Source organism: Oncorhynchus mykiss, chromosome 16 (assembly GCF_013265735.2).
Source record: "Oncorhynchus mykiss isolate Arlee chromosome 16, USDA_OmykA_1.1, whole genome shotgun sequence".
NCBI classification, from domain to species: Eukaryota; Metazoa; Chordata; class Actinopteri; order Salmoniformes; family Salmonidae; genus Oncorhynchus; species Oncorhynchus mykiss.
In genome coordinates this window covers 28,178,123-28,198,346 of record NC_048580.1, presented here as the reverse complement: position 1 = coordinate 28,198,346, position 20,224 = coordinate 28,178,123, and the positions used below count along the sequence as shown (strand labels likewise).

The window sequence follows — 20,224 nt, the reverse complement described above, 5'->3', positions numbered from 1 at the left end:
CGAGGTTAATTTGGGCCCCAGACAATCGATATGAGATCGACTTAAGTTTCAGCCATGGGATTTTTCCCCCTTTTAACCCCGATATAAAGCTACCTCTGTAATGTTTAATAGTACAGCACTAATGCCTAATACCCCAACATGCAAAAAGGACATCATATTTGGGTTGTTATCTGGTCGAATTCCAGATTCTCTCCATTTATCCAAACGTCTTTCCCTACCCTCATCTGTTGCGCTCTCCTTTGTTTCTTCCTTCTCCATCTAGGACCTGAACAAGAAGCAGACGCTGAAGGACCTGGAGTGCGCAATGCTTCTGCGCCACCACGAGTCCACCCAGGAGATGGAGTTCCGGCAGCTGGGCTCGGTGCAGCGCACGCGGGCTGACCTGATCCGCACACAGCACCAGACGGAGCTCACCAATCAGATGGAGTACAACAAGCGACGCGAGCAGGAGCTGAGGCAGAAGCACGCCGTGGAGGTCCGCCAGCAGCCCAAGAGCCTCAAAGTGAGTGAGAGCGAGACCCCCGGTACCCAAACCCAGAACCAGCTACCTCCAGAGGAGGAGAACAAGGGGGAGGAGTACCAGGAGACAGGGGGGCTAAGGGGAGCCCAGGCTGGGGCTGAGGGAGTGGAAGAGGTGGTGCTGGTAGAGGAAGGGGAGAAGGAAGAGGTGGAAGAATGTGAAACCAAAGAGGAAATGGAGGGTAACAAAGGAAAGGTTAGGAAAGGTTTTGAAGGAGGGAAAGAAAAGGTGGTGAGAGATGAAAGTGGAGATGGAGAGAATGAGAAGGGAGAAGAGAAGGACGTGGGAAATGGGAATGAGGTTTGCTCCATTGTAGAAACAAAGGTTGAAGTAGAGGAGGAGAAGAGCGAGAAAAGCGAAGATAACGAAGGTCAAGAACTTGAGTGGAAAACAGGGGAGGGAGGAGGAGAGCAAAGGCAGGTGGAGGGAGTGCAGTGGGGGGAGGAAGATGGGGATGAGGAAGACGAAGCGAGATATGTTCTCGACGATGACGACGATGAGGAGGAGGAGGATAGGGGCGTGGCAGACGGCTGTCCGTCTGAGCTCATCTCCTCCCCATCCCTGGAACGGAGGCATGTCCGCAATCAGCGCAAGGGGGACGAACTCTCAGAGTTCTACTTCCCCGACACCCTTGAGGAACTCGAGCCTCCTCACCTCTCTGCCCCACCCCTTTCTCCGCCCCCTGTCCCTTCTTCCTTTCCCTCCCTCTTCTCTCATGCCATCTGCCTCCTCCTCTCCCTCTCGGCCGCCGCCCAGCCCTCCAACCTCACCTTCCTCATACTCTCAGTCTTCCTCCTCTCCCTTCGTCGCTCTCCCCCTCTCCCCTCGCTGGCCTCCCTCCTCCTCTCGGGTGAGCTCGCCCTCCTCGCCCTCTTCTTCTCCTACCTCTTCCTCCGCTCCTGCTGCTCCCTCTCTCTCTCCACCTACCTGTCCCTCACTTTGTGGGCATGCGGTCTTTTCAGCCTGGGCCTCTCGCTGAGCCTGGGTCTCTATTATGTCCCCATAGCCCTGATCTCTGCCTCCTTCCTCAGCTCGCCTTCCCTCTTCCTCTCCCTCTATCTTGTGGTGGTGCTGGTGGTGCGACCGGCGCGCGTCTTCCTACAAAACGCCCCCCGGAAACTCAGCCGTTTGTGGATGAGGTTCCTCTTTCGCCTTCCCCGCCCACTCTTCAACATCTGCCAGTCTCTCCTTGGGGGCCTGGCGGAGCGCAGCCTCTATGACATGTTCCCCAAGGCCGGGCGCAACTGGGGTGGGCGCCAGTCCAAAATCCCTGTTCCCCTAAAGAGCCTGCCCTTAGTGCGCCTGGCGGGCAGGGGCCACGTTGGCTCGCCCCTTGCCACGTGCCTCCTCTGGGTCAGGCGCTTTATCAGACGCCCCCTAGGGGTCCTTGCCGACCTGGCCAACTCGGTCGTGCTAAGGCTAGCTAGCAGGGTCCTTAAAGAGCTGCCTCCCGAGTGCCTGAGCAGACTTCGTACATTCGGTCTGCTGAGAGAGGAGAAACCTAGCAGGCTGCCCAGGCTACTGCCCAGGGAGGTCAGAGAGCAGAAACAGAGGGAGAGGAGGAAGAGAGAGAGGGAGCGGCAAAGAAGGGAGGAGAGAGAATGTATGTTCAGAGATGAGGGGAGGTGGGAATGCGGGTTGAGACGAACGTCATCTGGGCGGAGTGTGAGGGGTAAAGTGCGACCATGGAGATAGTAAGAGAGGGAGGGAGTTGGATAGGGTGTGTGTGTTCCATCTATCACCGTCTGACCATCGTGTGTTTGTTTCCTTTGTTTCAACCCTCCCAAAGATAGGTTGTGTGCATCATAGGTATACCTAACACTGTGTTGCATTGGCTGAATGTAATTGGCCATTTAATGTACTGTATTGCCAAAAGCATCCAGCAACTCCTGTCATGTCACTGTCTTATACCCCATTGAAGTTTCATTGTTTGTCACTCACTATTGTGCTTTTTGTAAAAGTTTAAGTGTTTTCTTTATTTTGTTCTTAATTCGTAAGACAATATGTTTATGGTTATTTCTAAGACCATGTTTGTGCAATCTATTGTGTTTTTATTGAAGTTCTTGCGATTTCAGAGATCTTTTTAGTGCACTGTTCACGCACATTGAATTTCTTGTCAGTGGATAATGGTTATCAATGGCCACTATTGATAGATATTATTGGTTGTGGATTGTCCACAAATCAAGCATTTCACCCATTATAATACTAAATTACTGTGAAAGTAGAAGTAGGCAAACATCCTGGTCATTTCATTTAACCGCCCCCAAAAAACACTACTAGGTCATTAATATAGTGCAATAAATAATTAACCACACAGAAACTTCCAGATCAAGATTGCTTCAATCCACAAAGTGAACTTTAATACATTAATGTTATGTACAAGCTAAACTGTACAATTATGTTAAACGCATAGTGTTTGATACGTGAAACTTGACATAAATGCGGTAAACTGTAAAATAATTTCCACGTTTTTGTTCTAAAAATCCAGTCATCCGAATATGGGATACAATATGGCATTTTATACTCAATTTCAAGTTAGCCAATATTTTGGGATATTGCATATTGTATTTGGCTGGGTAGGCATTGGCTGTCAATTTAGTGAGCTATATTAGATCTTTAATTAGTATTGCTCATTGAGAAGAGTCGGCACAGCCAGAAGAGGACTTGGCCACCCCTCATAGCCTGGTTCCTCTCTAGGTTTCTTCCTAGGTTCTGGCCTTTCTAGGGAGTTTCACCTAGCCACCGTGCTTCTACACCTGCATTGCTTGCTTGTTTGGGGTTTTAGGCTGGCTTTCTGCACAGCACTTTAACATCAGCTGATGTAAGAAGGGCTTTATAAATACATTTGATTGATAGTAAGACCCCAAATGTGAACATGTAGAGAGCAGTGGAAGCTGGTGAGATGGTTATTAGTTATTACATTTCATCTTCTAGATAAGTAGATTCATTATTGTGCTATTGGCAATCTTATATACCGAATGATTTGCCATGTAAACGTTGTTTTTATCATTCTCCTAAATGAAGATACAGCGCTTGTCTGTTCAGCTGTAATTGTTTGAATGACTGTTCTGTTATACAGCCACTGAGGTTAGGCTACCTCCATATATGCAAAAAAAAAAAAAAGTGTTATAGTTTTTGTTCATTTTAGTATGACCATATGTTTAATATCATTTTATTGTTTAATTTGGATATTGGTTCAAATAAGTCTTAATGGCTTTAAAACACAAGTCCAAAGATTGAGGGAACAATGCAATACTCAACGAAGAGATTAACCAATTTGAACGTTTTAACGTTTTAAAGCGTTTTAACTAGTCTAAAACGATGCGAAAGTATTTATCCCAAAAAGGGCTGGAAATTGACTGGCCCCTCCCTCCACTGAGTACTAGTGAGCTTGTCACGCAAATTATATTGAATGATGTTATGTATCCAATAAAATACTTTATATATATATATATATTATATGTATATGTGGACACACCTTCAAATTAGTTCAGCCACACCTGTTGCTGACAGGTGTTTAAAATCGAACACAAAGCCATGCAAGCTCCATAGCCAAACATTGGCAGAAGAATGGCCTTACTGAGAGCTCAGTGACTTTCAACGTGGCACTGTCATAGGAAACTTTACAGTTGTCACTATGCATTGGGGCTGGTAGCGTTCTCCTGGCATCCGCCAAACCCAGATCTGTCTGTCGGACCGCCAGACGGTGAAGCGTGATTCATCACTCCAGAGAATGCGTTTCCACTGCTCCAGAGTCCAATGTCAGCGAGCATAACACCACTCCAGCCTATGCTTGGCATTGCACATGGTTATCTTAGGCTTGTGTGCGGCTGCTCAGCCATGGAAAGCCATTTCATGAATCTCCCGATGTACAGTTATTGTGCTGACGTTGCTTCCAGAGGCAGTTTGGAACTTGGTAGTGAATGTTGCAACTGAGGAAAGACGATTTCAGCACTTGGCGATCCCATTCTGTGAGCTTGTGTGGCCTACCACTTTGTGGCTGTGTTGTTGTTGCTCTTAGACGTTTCCACTTGTCTATGGAGATTGCATGGTTATGTGCTCGATTTTATTCACCTGTCAGCAACGGGTCAGGCTGAAACAGCCAATTCCAATCATTTGAAGGGGTGTCTACATCATTTGTGTATAGATAGATGGATAGAAATAAGTATTATACTTAACTACGTTGAATGATTGCTTGGTCACCCGTCCATTGAGTTGCAACTGGTTGTTTAAATGGGCAGTTGGCTATTGAAGAGCCAGGGTAGATGGAGGGCTAATTTAGAAGGATAAACATTTCAGTAAAACATTTTGGCGAAGAAAATATTCTTAATAAAAATATATCTATCTACTTGGGAGGTCAGGGGAAATGTACTTTAAAGTGCAGGAATACTACTTTTAAATGCAGCTCACCCAGAAAATAGTCCCCTGCATTTTACAGGTGAGCCATTGATGTGGAAGGGTATTATTGAGTGATTCGGCAGGAGGAGCACTCCCTCTCTCCTGCACTGTATTCTAACACAAAGAGAACTAGGGCATTGCTTTCTGGATGGCTTGCATTGGAGGGAGAGTTGGTGAATCCCTAATCCCCTTTTTAAGGGTGATATATTACATTGTATTCTGGCTCTAAAAAGAGGCATATCTTTTCAGTTTTTCACCTTGTTATTTTGTGAATGTAATTTATGATTTCAAATTATTTCTGCGTCAGTATATTTGTCTTATTTTTCTATGTTTACTGTTCTATGTTTGAATTTTCAGAGTTTTATATGAATATTTAATATATGCAGTATTTCTAAGGTTAGTACTGCATTCTGTGCGTTGGGCCAGTAACCGAAAGGACGCTGGTTCAAATCCCTGAGCCGACTAGGTGAAAATCTCTGCCCTTGAGCAAGGCACTTAACCCTAATTTCTCCTGTAAATTGCTCTGGATAAGAACATCTGCTAGATGACAAAAATGTAAATGTGTTCAGCAGCCATTTTGTTTGCATTTCAGCCTTATTGTGAGTGCATGAGTGGTGTAAGTATATGCAGCATTTTGGCATATTTTCGTTTTTTTTTTTTTCTCCAAACAGAAATAAATTATTTTTTTGTTAATCATTTTGTCTTGTTCATTTTTATGATTTACATCTTTGTTTTGCATTATTTCCTTGATATAATTTACCATAATTTCCATATCTTTATTCATTAATTCAGTTCATCAGTCTTTAACCAAACATGGAGAAAATGAGTGAAGTATTCTGGATTTACATTCAAACTCACTCATTTAATCTCATAACTAATGTTCTTGTCATCCTCTGTTCTCCCTGCCCATACATCCTACCTCCAACATGAATCAAATAAGTCAAATTTAGTTTTGACATGTAACACTTTGTAGAGCTGGGACGATAAACTGAAAATTAACGACACCAACCATACCGATCACTTATCGCAGGCATTTTGCAGATATCGTTCATTATGATAAGTAACCTATATTAGAGATGTGATTTAAAATGAAATACGTTTGCTGGTATGGGTGATTGTTAATGGGACAATTGATTGCTACAACCATCAAACTAGTAGTTGAAAGGATCTTTTTATTTATTTTTTACTGTGGTGCACAATGTTATAAACGTATGGTTTTATTTATCGTTATCACATCAATTCCGGCACTTTATTGCGATATGAACTTTTGTCCATATTACCCAGCTCTAACGCCATGGCTACGTCCCAATTATCTCTCCTCTATTCCAAGTGTGCACTTGTTCATTTCCCTTCAAGGATTTGAAAGTAAATTACTAGTATAAGAAATATGGTGGAAATGCTCTACATACCATGCCCCCCTGCAACCCAATGTGTTTAGATTTATGAGTAGTAGTGAACGAGTGTACACTTCAGGAGAAAGGAGATATTATTGGGACGACCCAGTATATCTGAATTCCAAATCGACCGTAGCCTTTACAGCCTAGGCACTCTTAGATCTGAGGATTGGATAGATGGTAAGCAATATGGTAATAGCTTGATCTTGTCTTCTGATTGCATGGGTGGAGTTTTTGCCACATTGCTTCGTGTATTGCAGGTAAGTGTAACGTGAAATATTCATTGGAAGACCCGCTTTCATCCGAAGGCTGGCTCATGGTGTCTTGTAGGAATACATTACTTTCTTCCTCACAATAAGTGAACAGAACACATACTGAATTGGTAGTGAAAAGGATAACGAATTTGTTTTCACACACCACACCCTGCCTCACACCATGTTTTTTTTTTAGTTTTTTTTTTAAAGAGTGCACATCCTATTGTGGATAATAACCATTTATGACCTTACAACTTTAATTTGCAGATGTTTTTTACTGTTCCAATCATTCCCAGTCAGACATTACAAGAAGTATTTCACAATTCTGCCTCCACTAATGCATACATAGGGTTTAAATCAGAGGAGGAGTTCCACCACTTCGGGTTGGGACATGGTATATAGTAGGCAGCCATTCAATAGATGTACTTATTTTTGTTTAACTACCACAGAAAAGCAAGTGATTTTGAGGTCACTAATACCTCTGTAAAAAATCGAAATGTACACTCCACAGCCCTATATAGCCTATACACATATTGGATCTTCACATATTCAAAAGAACACATTCAAGCACATCAGCCGAAACGGTTGTCTCTCGCTCTTTTGGTAAGGAGACAACCAGGACACCATTATGTTAGCCTTTAAGAGTATCTTTACAAATTATCTTTCTCAATTAGTCTTTCATAGATTCCTCATCCTCTGTTCTTGCCTCCTCAACCCATTGGAGTAGTAGGTCAGAGGGGAGGGGAGCTTGGAAGTACAATACATTTGAGAAGGAGGCAAGGAAATAGGATGCGAGGAATCAAAGACAAATTGAGAAAGAGCCCAAGATAAAACCTGATATGTTATAAACAAAACATTCTGGGTAATGTAGTACATCATGCCACACTCTCTCTCATCCAGTCCAAAGAACTCCAGATCAAGCGTCAGTTCCAGGACACGTGCAAGATCCAGACGCGCCAGTACAAGGCCCTGCGCAACCACTTGCTGGAGAACACGCCCAAGTCGGACCACAAGGCGGTGCTCAAGCGCCTGAAGGATGAGCAAACGCGTAAGCTGGCCATCCTGGCTGAGCAGTACGACCACTCCATCAATGACATGCTGTCCACACAGGCTGTGAGTAAGGCAAGGAGATGCTGTACACTCTTTGTACCGCACAACCTCCAACCCACCGTAGCACCGTACCCACCCCTGCCTGGGCAGGCAAGCCAGCTGCCTGCACTCCTGGCTGTCCCCAGATTTGACACAGTCACCCCACTTTCTTTGTCCTCGCTTTGTTACAGTTATGATACCCTCTCGGCACTTGGCTAGCAAGCTACACCCTTTCTCTCCATAGTTGACGAACAGTACCGCTACTAAAAAAACATGCCATACCCCCTGCCCTGGGTCTGGCTTCCCTTGCATGGCACAACATGGGCCTGTTCAGATGATGGAGCGTTCAGATAGAAATGTATCATATAGAACACAAATTTGTCAGAATAAGGGAATTGTGTCAGCGCTATTCTATTTATATCTGCATCATTACACCATTACACCTGAGATGTTAGATCTCACTGGCAATTTATTTTGGGGCGAGTGGGGAGGGGACAGTAAGTAGACCAGAGCCAGCTGTTATTGGGCAGTTTCCAATTGAAAAAAATGTCAGTTTAAGTGGGCGTTTCCTCTCACGTGAGCGTGTCAGCGTTTATGGAGGAACCACAAACTCACGTGGGAACGCCTGCAGATGCAGACCTCTCACGAGAGAGGGAACGCCTACTTACACAGACCGGAACCTTCACCATTTTTCCCCTAATGGTGAACTGCCTGAGTAAGACGTTTATCAACCATCTTTGGTTACACCCCATACCTACTAGAACAGCAGGGCCGCATTCAGCAGGGCACAACGTTGTGGAATATTCAGAAATAAATATATGATAGAGAACATATACTCCTCTCTGACATGAAGAAAAATGAATCCTGTCAGCTCTAATAATGGCATTTCTATCTGTAACGTTACCCAGCGTTGCGCCCTCCTGAACAGAGCCCAGTTACATGCATCTGTTAGGTCCTCACGTAGCACCAATACACGTCCAAGACATTCAAGCAAGCCAAACCCCCTTTCTCTGTCCCTACACGACACCCCATCTGCTGGCACACAGAAAGCGACATAACATCTCTTGTGTCTCCGAATACCACCGACTCACATCCACCGGCACAGATCTGCGATATGTCAAAGCCTCATGTAACACCTTACAATAGCCACACACACCCCTGTCCCTATCCTCACCACACTCCTCCACTTGTGGGCTACTAGCCAAATGCCTATTCACATTGTTACAAGCTATACCCAGCTCTATACAGTCTCTACTGTATTACTATCATCAATACCACAGCATGTGTGAAAAACAAACTACGACACCCTATTCATGTCACACAATACCACACTTATTTCCCCATCACACACTCATGGAAAGAAGGTGGAGGGTGCTCAACCATCACACACTCAACCACATTCACTCGGAGCAAACCCCTACCTCGTCAATATCTACCCAAAACATTCCCATTTAGTAATTCACACACCTCCCTCACACTAAGATAGACATCCCCTTCCTATATGCCACATCCCCTGATCTGACCCTCTGTCTCCCTATGCCTAAGTACGGGTGGAACTCCCTTTTCCACTAACTCTACCTATTTTTATGCTAATGCCCCACCTTATTTGCCACTCTGACTCCAGCTCCGATTGGATGAGACGCAGGAGGCGGAGTATCAGGTGCTGCGGATCCAACTGCAGCAAGAGTTGGAGCTGCTCAACGCCTACCAGAGCAAGATCAAGATCCACACCGACTCGCAGCATGAGCGTGAGGCCAAGGACCTGGAGCAGAGGGTGTCCATCCGCCGGGCACTGCTGGAGCAGAGGGTAGGTGTAGGGGGAAGTTGCCCCTGAACTCTGATCTGGGGTCAGTTTATAATTTCCCCCACTAATGGTTAGAGTTGGGGGATGGGAAACTGATCCTGGAGCAAGGGGTGGAGAGCTATAGCTTGTCCCAAATCACTCCCTATTCCTCCCCTTAGCCCTATCCCCTAACCCTAGAATGTATGTGTGGTCTGGATAGGTACAGTGGTGATTTTAGCATGTAAATCTTGATGATGCAGAAAAAAAATAAGTGGGATGCATGCCAGCAAAGCCACAACACTAAACAATGCACTGCTAGACCTGGCTATCAGCAGAGCCTTGTCTGGCAGCGAAACAGTTCATTCAGCCTCAGTTACTGCCTTTTAAAATAAACATAGCTGATATTGCTGACTTGCTTAAAACAAATGTGGTTTCTAATTTCGATTAAGACATTAATGAGCGAGCAAGGACGGACGTCATCCATATAACTATTTGTTTAGCACTTTTGAAATGTACAGCGACAGAATTCAAAACATGGGCCGTTCTTAGTGTTCTCCCTGTACACCAAGTCAGAACCGTAGGATAAATAAAGGGGGCATATAAGCAGACAATGAAAGCGCTTACGATAGTCGATGATTACATTTCTCTAAAACAGGTGCACATGTGCACCACCAAGTCAGAACGGTTGGTGAAATTAATTAATTATACCAAATTATTAGGGTGAGGCACATGGGCTACTAATGTCTTACTACACAACATATTTCTTTCATCACATTCCCAGTGGGTCAGAAGTTTACATACACTCAATTAGTATTTGGTAGCGTTGCCTTTTAAATTATTTAACTTAAGTGAAATGTTAACTCAAATGTTTTGGGAATTTTGGCCCATTCCTCCCGACAGAGCTGTTGTGACTAAGCCAGGTTTTTAGACCTCCTTGCTCGCACACGCTTTTTCAGTTCTGCCCACATGTTTTGTAGGATTGTGGTCTGGGCTTTGTGATGGCCACTCCAATACCTTGACTTCGTTGTCCTTAAGCCATTTTGCCACAACTTTGGAAGTATGCTTGGGGTCAATGTCCATTTGGAAAACCCATTTGCGAACAAGCTTTAACTTCCTGACTGATGTCTTGATGTTGCTTCAATATTTACACACAATTTTCCTGCCTCATGGTGCCATCTATTTTGTGAAGTGCACCAGGCCCTCCTGCAGCAAAGCACCCCCACAACATGATGCTGCCATCCCCGTGCTTCGTGGTTTGGATGGTGTTCTTCGGCTTGCGAGCATCCCCCTTTTTCCTCCAAACATAGCGATGGTCATTATGGCCAAACAGTTATATTTTTGTTTCATCAGACCAGAGGACATTTCTCCAAAAAGTACTATCTTTGTCCCCATGTGCAGTTGCAAACCGTAATCTGGCTTTTTGTGGCAGTTTTGGAGCAGTGGCTTCTTCCTTGCTGAGCGGCCTTTCAGGTTATGTCGATATTGGACTTGTTTTACTGTGGATATAGATACTTTTGTACCTGTTTCTTTCAGTATCTTCATAAGGTCCGTTGCTGCTGTTCTGGGATTGATTTGCACTTTTCGCACCAAAGTACGTTCACCTCTGGGAGACAGAACATGTCTCCTTCCTGAGCGGGATGATGGCTGCGTGGTCCCATGATGTTTATACTTGCGTACTATTGTTTGTACAGATGAACGTGGTACCTTCAGGCGTTTGAAAATTGCTCCCAAGGATGAACCAGACCTGTGGAGGTCTACAATTTTTTTTCTGAGGTCTTGGCTGATTTCTTTTGATTTTCCCATGTTAAGCAAAGAGGCACTGAGTTTGAAGGTAGGCCTTGAAGTACATCCAGAGGTATACCTCCAATTGACTCAAATTATGTCAATTAGCCTATCAGAAGCTTCTAAAGCCATGACATTTTCTGGAATTTCCCAATCTGTTTAAAGGCAAAGTCAACTTAGTGTATGTAAACTTCTGACCCACTGGAATTGTGATACAGTGAATAATTGTAAGTGAAATAATCTGTCTGTAAACAATTGTTGGAAGAATGTACTTGTGTCATGCACAAAGTAGATGTCCTAACCAACTTGCCAAAACTATAGTTTGTTAACAAGAAATTTGTGGAGTTGTGGAAAAACAAGTTTTAATGACTCCAACCTAAGTGTATGTAAACTTCCGACTTATGCAACAGCATACAATACATTTTTGGACTCAAATTGTTGTGCTCTGCTCACTTGAACATGAAGGTGGCGCGGCGGTCCTTTGTGGGCACATTTTTTCATCAAAGTCGGGCATTCTCTGGATTTATGGTGCTTTCAAAACAACTGGGAACTTGGGGGGGGGGGGGGAAACGAGGTTGAATCATGATGATGTCATTGATCTTCAGGTTGTAACTCTAGAACGTGGCCGGATTTATAATTCTGAGTTGGATGACCATTCAAACTTATTTTCCCAGTCGGAGCTCGTTTATTCCTGACTTCCAAGTTGTCTTGAACTTACTGAAGTCAAGTTTTCACAGTTCCGAGTTAAGTTGTTTTGAGTGCAGCACAAGTCATGCTTCATTGACAGCATGGCCAATGTTGAATGTTTATCATTTTAAACTTGGAATAGAGCCCCTTAATCCAAGATTGGAGGTCACACAGCCACTCCACTGAATAGCAGGCTCGTGATTGCTTTGCAGTGCTTGCAGTTAGCCACTATCACTGATTCCTTCCAAACCACTTCTTGTTGAATTTGCGATTTCCAACTCATTGTGTAATGGTTATGTCGAATGGCCGATGAGTACCGATACATTTTATCTATAATTTCTCCATTATTTCTCTTCATATGACAAGGATTAAAAAGGATTTGCCAGTAGATTGTCGACTTGATTCATGATGACTACTAGCAAAGATTTTGAAAGTATGATGTTGACATGATCAGTCCAATCAAAACTACTGTACATATAACGTGATTTGACATCATTTTATCTGTGGCCAATGACCTTGGATGGGCACTTCTATTGTAACTCTATGGCAGCACCCAAGGGGCTAGAATTTTCTAGCTCTACCCTTAGACTTGGAGGTGATGTAGTGTCCCCATGAGTGACAGGACACTGAGCCAATCATGGCTCAACGCTCCGTATTTTCTGCTGGCTTGCCCCACCACCACAGAAAGCACTGAGCTAAGCTGAAACACCTGTATTTTGGAGCTGCCTTACTCAAGAAAAGAAAAGAGACCATGTTTGTATGCAGCTTTATTAACTCAATTATATATATATATTTTACATAGTTTGCAAACTGATATGTGACGCGTATTAATGTCAAAATAACATACAAAACAGGCAAGCCCTGAATGACGGGTCACCAATGGATAGGTATAACCAGTGAAGTGAAGGAGTTTGCACCTTACATTTCTGCACACATCAAAGGGGTTAGGGCCAAAAATAGGGTTAGGGAGCGAGTTGGGACTGACAGAGATTATGGCTTAATTACAAATTGACAGCCTAGTCCTAGACTTTTGTCTTGGATGTTTGTCCAAAATGTAAATTCAAGGTTACATATCTGGCCCATTGAAAAATGCAAAGAATGTATACTTAACTCTAGCACCCCTACATTCTAGGCACTCCTGTAGATCTGACCGAATTGGATAGGTGGAAGCAATATTGCAACCAGAGGCTATTACCAGAATGCTTATCTATCCTCTCAGATCTACAGGAGTGCCTAGCCTGGTTGTAGAGGATAGAGTTTGATTACATTTTTGGACTTTTTGAATGGGCCTAATATGTAACTATGGAGCAATTTCAGTGGCAACAGAAATTGTATTTGAATTCCATAATTTTTTTATTGTATGAGGATATTGTATTTTAATGTAATATTTTAGATTTTGTAATGCACCAATTGAATTCATTATGAATTACATTTCAATTTAATTGAGTATTCTAGTCAAATATTGACATATTAAGTTTCAATTAGAGTATGTGAGCGGCACCTTTTCAACTGCTCCGCTAAAAAACGCTCCTTGCTCAAAGACAAAAAATTCTAGCACTCCAAATTCGCTCCATTCATTAAAATCACAATTTAACCAACACACATCTATTTCTGTGACTACCTGGACCTATTGTACCATTTTGTTTCGAAGTATTGAAACCAAACCATGTGATTTGAATGAAAAGTATTTTAATAAACAACAGGAAAAGGTGACTAAGAAGCGCTCGCCATTTCAAATATGCTACATGTCATATTAAACAGCATATAAACACTCTAAATAGGTCAGGAGCCAGACAGCTAGCCAAATATGGAGTGCAAATTAATTATTTTGGCTATATTATTTCAATTATTTCAAGGCTATAGGCTGCAAGTAAATTGTGATGCTTTTGCATGTGCGACACACTAGGCTGGCAGGGACATTAAGCGCTCAGCATATTAATGTAATGGCAAAATGTAGATTTCCTCCTAAATAGACATACCCAAAAGTAACTGGGTAATGTGTAATTACATGATTGACATTGGTATTTTTGGAAAGAAGATCTGGGAGATTATGAGGAAATGATCAGAAGGAAGATAGGAGTTACATAGTTCAGTATACACAGGATCAATATATATATATATATATATATGATCAGACAAATAAGATATACTCATTTTTATTTTATTTTACCTTTATTTAACTAGGCAAGTCAGTTAAGAACAAATTCTTATTTTCAATGACGGCCTAGGAAGAGTGGGTTAACTGCCTGTTCAGGGGCAGAACGACAGATTTGTACCTTGTCAGCTCGGGGGTTTGAACTTGCAACCTAACTAGTCCAACGCTCTAACCACTAGGCTACCCTGCCGCCTCATGATCTGTGGAGTCCCGTCTTTCGGTGTATATCAATGTATTCAGTGTTTATTTTGATTATACTTCACAACACTAACCGGAATGTAGGTAGCAGCCATCTTGAAATGAGGTCATCAGCTCGGTCTGCCCTTATAAATTTGTATGACCATATGGTAGTAAGGCACACCAAAGATTTGAAGGCAATGTTCAATAGCCAATATACTCAGCTTTCCGCAGACACCCTGTTTTTGCAGACAGGGTCTACCTTTTTCATAACAGACTTAATTGAATAAAGAAAATCAAATAGGGTCCTTAAATATGAGAACTTTACATTTAAGAGGTACAACATTTTGCTGTATTAAATCATTAGTCTATAAATTGCATATATAGCCTGTGACTTAAATTAAATACAAATTTAAATGTAGACTGCCTTGTTTTAGGCTCCATCTACAGTGCCTTTGAATTCATTTTAGAAACATGAGTTTGGCCAGAGTCTATGGCTTCAGGTTCATGCGATGGTGCCTGGAGAGCAGGCCAGCAGCGGAGAATATCCTCTCAGCACTTGCAGAGCCACTGGGGATGCTAAACACCCTTCGGGCCACTCTTGCAGGGATGTGTATTTTTAATTACATTTTTTGTAAGTAGGACAAAAATATTTTAGGTAAAATAACCCTATCAAAACGTAAAGCTCCTTGAAAGAGGTAATATTCCAGGCCTATTGTGCCAAAATCAATCATGGCCTATTGTATACAGTGCATTCTGAAAGTATTCAGTCTTATTCTAAAATAGATGAAGAAAAAAAATCCCTCATCAATGTACACACAATACCCCATAATGACAAAACAAAAACAGGTTTAGACATTTTTGACCCCCCCCACACACACAAAAAATAAATATATATATATATATATATATATATATATATATATATATATATATATATATATATATATATGGAAATATCACATTTGCATAACTATTCAGATCCTTTACTCAATACTTTGTTGAAGCACCTTTGACAGTGATTACTGCCTCATTTATTCTTGGGTATGATGCTTCAAGCTTGGCACACCTGTATTTGGGGAGTTTCTCCCATTCTTCTCTGCAGAGCCTCTCAAGCTCTGTCAGGTTGGATTGGTAGCGTTGCTGCACAGCTATATTCAGGTCTCTCTAGAGATGTTCAAGTCCAGGCTCTGGCTGGCTGGGCCTCTGAAGGTCATTCGGAGACTTGTCCTGAAGCCACTCCTGCATTGTCTTGGCTGTGTGCTTAGGGTCGTTGTCCTGTTGGGAGATGAACCTTCGCCCCAGTATGAGGTCCTGAGTGCTCTGGAGAAGGATTTCATCAAGGATCTCTCTGTACTTTGCTCCTTTCATGTTTCCCTCGGTACCGACTGGTCTCCCAGTCCCTGCTCCTGAAAAAAATTCCTTCAACCTCGTGGCCTGTTTTTTTTCTCTGACATGCACTGTCAACTGTGGGACCTTACATAGACAGGTGTGTGCCTTTCCAAATCATGTCCAATCAATTGAATTTACCACAGGTGGTAATTAAGTTGTAGAAACATCTCAAGGATGATCAATGGAAACGGGATGCAGCAATGGGTCTGAATACTTCTGTAAATAAGGTATTTCTGTTTTTATTTGCAAAAAATTCAAATCTGTTTTCACTTTGTCATTAAATGTGTGGTATTGTGTGTAGATGAGGGAAAAAAACTACTTAATTGAGTTTAGAATAAGGCTGAGGTCTGAACTTTCCAAATGCACTGTAACCTGGAATTTTTTTGACAACCATCCAAAACATCTGTGTGTTTGTTTGTTTGTGAGTTTGCGTGTGTGTGTGTTTTTGGTTGGTAAAAAAAGGAAAATTCGGACTACTGGGGTCATTTCGCCGGTCCTATTTTAGGTTTAGGGTTACAATTAGGTTTAGGAGCTAGGGTTAGGGGTTTCGGATTAAGGTTAGGTTTAGGGGTTAGGGAAAATAGGATTTTGAATGAGAATCAATTGTTTGGTCCCCTTAAGGATAATAAAACAAACGTTTGTCTGTGTGTGTGTTTATGGGTGTTTTCTCACATTCAACACTTCTGTGCCCTTGTTCCCCATATTACCCACAGATTGAGGAGGAGATGCTTTCTCTTCAGAATGAGCGCTCTGAGCGCATCCGCACCCTCCTGGAGCGGCAGGCCTGTGAGATCGAGTCCTTTGACTCGGAGAGCCTCCGTCTGGGTTTCAGCAACATGGCCCTTACGGGCATCCCCAGCGAGGCCTACCCCAAGCAGGGCTACACCAACGCCCCACCAGTGTTCCGCTCCGGCGGGGGCCACTGGAGCCATGGCATGCACCCCCAGAACGCCCAGCCCCAGCCGCACTCGCGCCGCAGCCACAACAGTAGTAGCAGTGGAGGGGGTGGGGGTGTTGGAGGGGGGAGCAAAGGGGAGTCTTCTTCTTCTCACGGCATGGCTCTGGGGTTGGGTCTGGGGAGGGACGGGAGGGAGGTGCATCCTTCATCTCGTTCATCAGCCTCTTCTTCTTCCTCCTCCTCCCAACAACACCACCACCGCCATCACCTGCCACAGCACTACCACCACCAAAGCACACCCCAGCTCTACCGGGAGCGGGAGAGGGATAGAGAGAGGGAGCGGGAGAAGGAGAGGGACAGGGAGTGGGCCGGTGTCCGAGGCAGCGGCGACCTGGCCCACCCGCAGCACCCCCATCACTTCTCCCACAACCTGCCCTCTCGCTCCTCCTCTCAGTCCCTGGCCCTGCTGCCGCCGCCGCCCCCCGCGCCCCCCTCCATCTCGGGGCCCTCCTCGTCCTCCTTGCAGGGAGGGGTGTATGGCGGGGGGCTGGCCGTCAGGGGCGGTCCCAGCCTCATGGCCCTGAGGAACAGCCCCCAGCCACTGAGGAGGACGGCATCCGGAGGGGGACCTGGCGGGGCGGGTGGAGGCGACGGGGTGCTGAGCCGCAGCACCTCGGTCACCTCGCACATCTCCAACGGCTCCCACCTCTCCTACTCCTAAAGAGGGGGGAGGCGGTGGAGGGTGTTCACCCGAGAGAGAGCAGGAGGTAGGGAGTAGACGGGGATGGGGGAATGTAGCTACCTGTCTTACCATTGAAGTGGGTGAGGGAAAAGGATGCGGAGAGGGTGTCTGACTTTTTTTCTGAGGTGAGGCAGGGGAAGGGTAGGTATCAGTTTGAGGGTTGCTCTTCAAGGTAGCCATGTCTTCTTCTATGATGTTCTATAATGGAATGGAGGAAGCGAGAGAATAGGTGGGAAAGTGCATGGAAAGGGAAGAGATAAAGACAACAGACCTAAAAGTGAATGTATGTATGTTGTGTGTGGTGTCCTGATAATCTAGCAAACACTTGTGTTGTATGGCTTCAGAAAGGGAAGACATGGGGAACAATAAAAAATGCTGGTTTTAGTCTGCATTCAGAAAGGTAGCTATTGTTCGAAACACATTTTATTGGTTTATAACTTATTTGTTGATAGTGTTTTAGTTTATTTTGTAGATGTGTTTAAAACAAGTGGCTCGGGACGTCACCAAGGCCTTTAAGAAGTCTTAAAGGGATGGTGTGATGACCACGCAAGAATTACAGCTGATGTAAATTAATATGAATACACAGAATGTTTATAAAGGCAACAAACAGACCCGGTTTCATTAAAAATAATGAAAGCACCTGGAATGGAGAGAGACATTTGTATGGACAACAAAATGACCTCAAAAACTTTTCTGTCATCCATGACATACACTATATATACAAAAGTATGTGGACAACCCTTCAAATGAGTGAATTCGGCTATTTCCAACAAGTCAGTTTGTCAAATTTCTGTCCTGCTAGAGCTCCCCCGGTTAACTGTAAGTGCTGTTATTGTGAAGTGGAAACATCTAGGAGCAAGAACAGCTCAGCCGTGAAGTGGTAGGCCATACAAGCTCACAGAACGGGAACGCTGAGTGCTGAAGCACGTAGTGTGTAAAAATCGTCTGTCCTCGGTTGCAACACTCACTACCAAGTTCCAAACTGCCTCTGGAAACAACTTCAGCACAAGAACTGTTCGTCAGGAGATTCATGAAATGGGTTTCCATGGCCGAACAGCCTCACACAAGCTTAAGATCACAATGCCAAGCGGCGGCTGGAGTGGTGTAAAGCTCGCCGCCATTGGACTCTGGAGCAGTGGAAACGCGTTCTATGGAGTGATGAATCACTCTTCACCATCTGGCAGGGCGGATACCAGGAGAATGCTACCTGTCCCAATGCATAGTGCCAACTGTACAGTTTGGTGGAGGAGGAATAATGGTCTGGGGCCAGTGAACGGATATCTTAACGCTACAGCATACAATGACATTCTAGACTATTCTGTGCCTCCAACTTTGTGGCAACAGTTTGGGGAAGGCCCTTTCTCGTTTCAGCGTGACAATGGCCCCATGCACAAAGCGAGATCCATACAGAAATGGTTTGTCGAGATCAGTGTGTTTAGAACATGACTGGCCTGCACAGAGCCCTAACCTCAACCCCATCAAACACCTTTGGGATGAATTGGAATGCCGACTGAGAACCAGGCCTAATTGCCCAACATCACTAATGCTCTTGTGGCTGAATGTAAGCAAGTCCCAGCAGCAATGTTCCAACATCTAGTGGAAATCCTTCCCAGACGAGTGGAGGCTGTTATAGCAGCAAAGGGGGGACCAACTCTATATTAATGCCCATGATTTTGGAAGGAGATGTTCAATAAGCAGGTGTCCATATACTTTTGGTGATGTAGTGCATTTATTATCTTTAAAAATGACACAGGTGTCCATGGGAGTCGCTCCAACGCATTACATAAATGTACAAAACATTTGTAAACATGACCAAAATCACATTTGAGATGTACAGTATTAGTTGTCCAAGTTTCACTGGTATTTAAAGACCAGTGCAGTCAAACTTAATTTTCCTGTGTTTTACACCGCAAAAAGGGAAATCTAAGCAATCCTAAATATCTTCTATTGAGTGATAATTTGACCTTCTTGAAAAAACCTTGAAATAAGTTAAATTACTTGTATTAAGACTTTTTTTAAAGGTGAAAATAAGCACAATTATTTGCCAATTATGTTAGATAATTTAGCTTAGTAAGAAAAAAAACACATCACTCAATGTAAGATATTTAGGCTTGCTTAACGTTCACTTTTTCCAGTGTATATATATTTCCACACCGTGGTTTGAATAATATTGTGAGAATTATGATAATGCCCTTGTAGTGTACGACATGTTTAAAAAAGACCGCCTGAAATTTCAGCTTTTGTTTTGGTGACATCACCAGACAGTTAATAGACCAATAAGAATGAGCGTTCCAAACCTCTTTGACATAAACTGCTAGTTTTAAGTTTCCCCTTCCCCACTCAGACAGTCCTAGCAAAATTCTTGCTTGAGAAATGGCTATTCTTGTTTATTTTATTTTCAAAACAAAAATGTATCCGTTTTATGGAGTAATAACGACAATGATCATAGTAATTTTGATATATTCAATGAGTATTGAACCCAGGATTTAGACTAAGAAAGCATTTTCTATAGGTCAATATTACCATTACTAATCCATATATAGTTGTTGTAATCTTGTACAAAAATGTGTTTTTATCTTGCAAGAAAAATGCCACTTTTGACTATGGGCTATGGTTGAAAATGTGTAAAAAATAGATATACATTGGATTGTCAGGTATGGTGTGTGTAACAGGTATTAATGATTATTAATAATGTTTTATTAATAATTGTTGATTATTCATGTGTGTACATGTGTTGGTTGAGTGGTATACAGTCTAGTTATATTGCCACTTTTTTAGACAAACAAACATTATTGCATTTTAAAGACACTTGTGTAACCTTTATAAAAGGTCTGACCCCAATGAAAAGGAAGGTGACACATCCAAAAGAAGCAACATTGGTTGACATGAACATTATTAACCTCTTCTGGAATGTTTCTGTTCGTTTGTTGGATTTTGAAATGAAAACGTTGGT

The 20,224-nt window shown here is 43.3% G+C and overlaps 1 protein-coding gene across 5 annotated transcripts in view; it reads left to right on the top strand.

Annotated features, from left to right (window-relative positions):
- The window catches only part of taok2b (TAO kinase 2b), a 57,110-nt gene extending 39,008 nt beyond the window's left edge, over positions 1-18,102 (top strand). For 4 of the 5 annotated variants that reach the window (XM_021565532.2, XM_036946695.1, XM_021565533.2 and 1 more), the window contains one exon: positions 263-5,614. In XM_021565532.2, coding sequence (XP_021421207.2) covers positions 263-2,215 — 1,953 coding nt within the window. In that variant the 3' untranslated portion in view covers positions 2,216-5,614. Of the gene's footprint in view, positions 1-262; positions 5,615-7,466; positions 7,680-9,279; positions 9,463-16,344 lie in introns of those variants that run through there. The other variant, XM_021565534.2, reaches the window with a different exon arrangement.
- Positions 18,103-20,224: the final 2,122 nt, after the last annotated feature.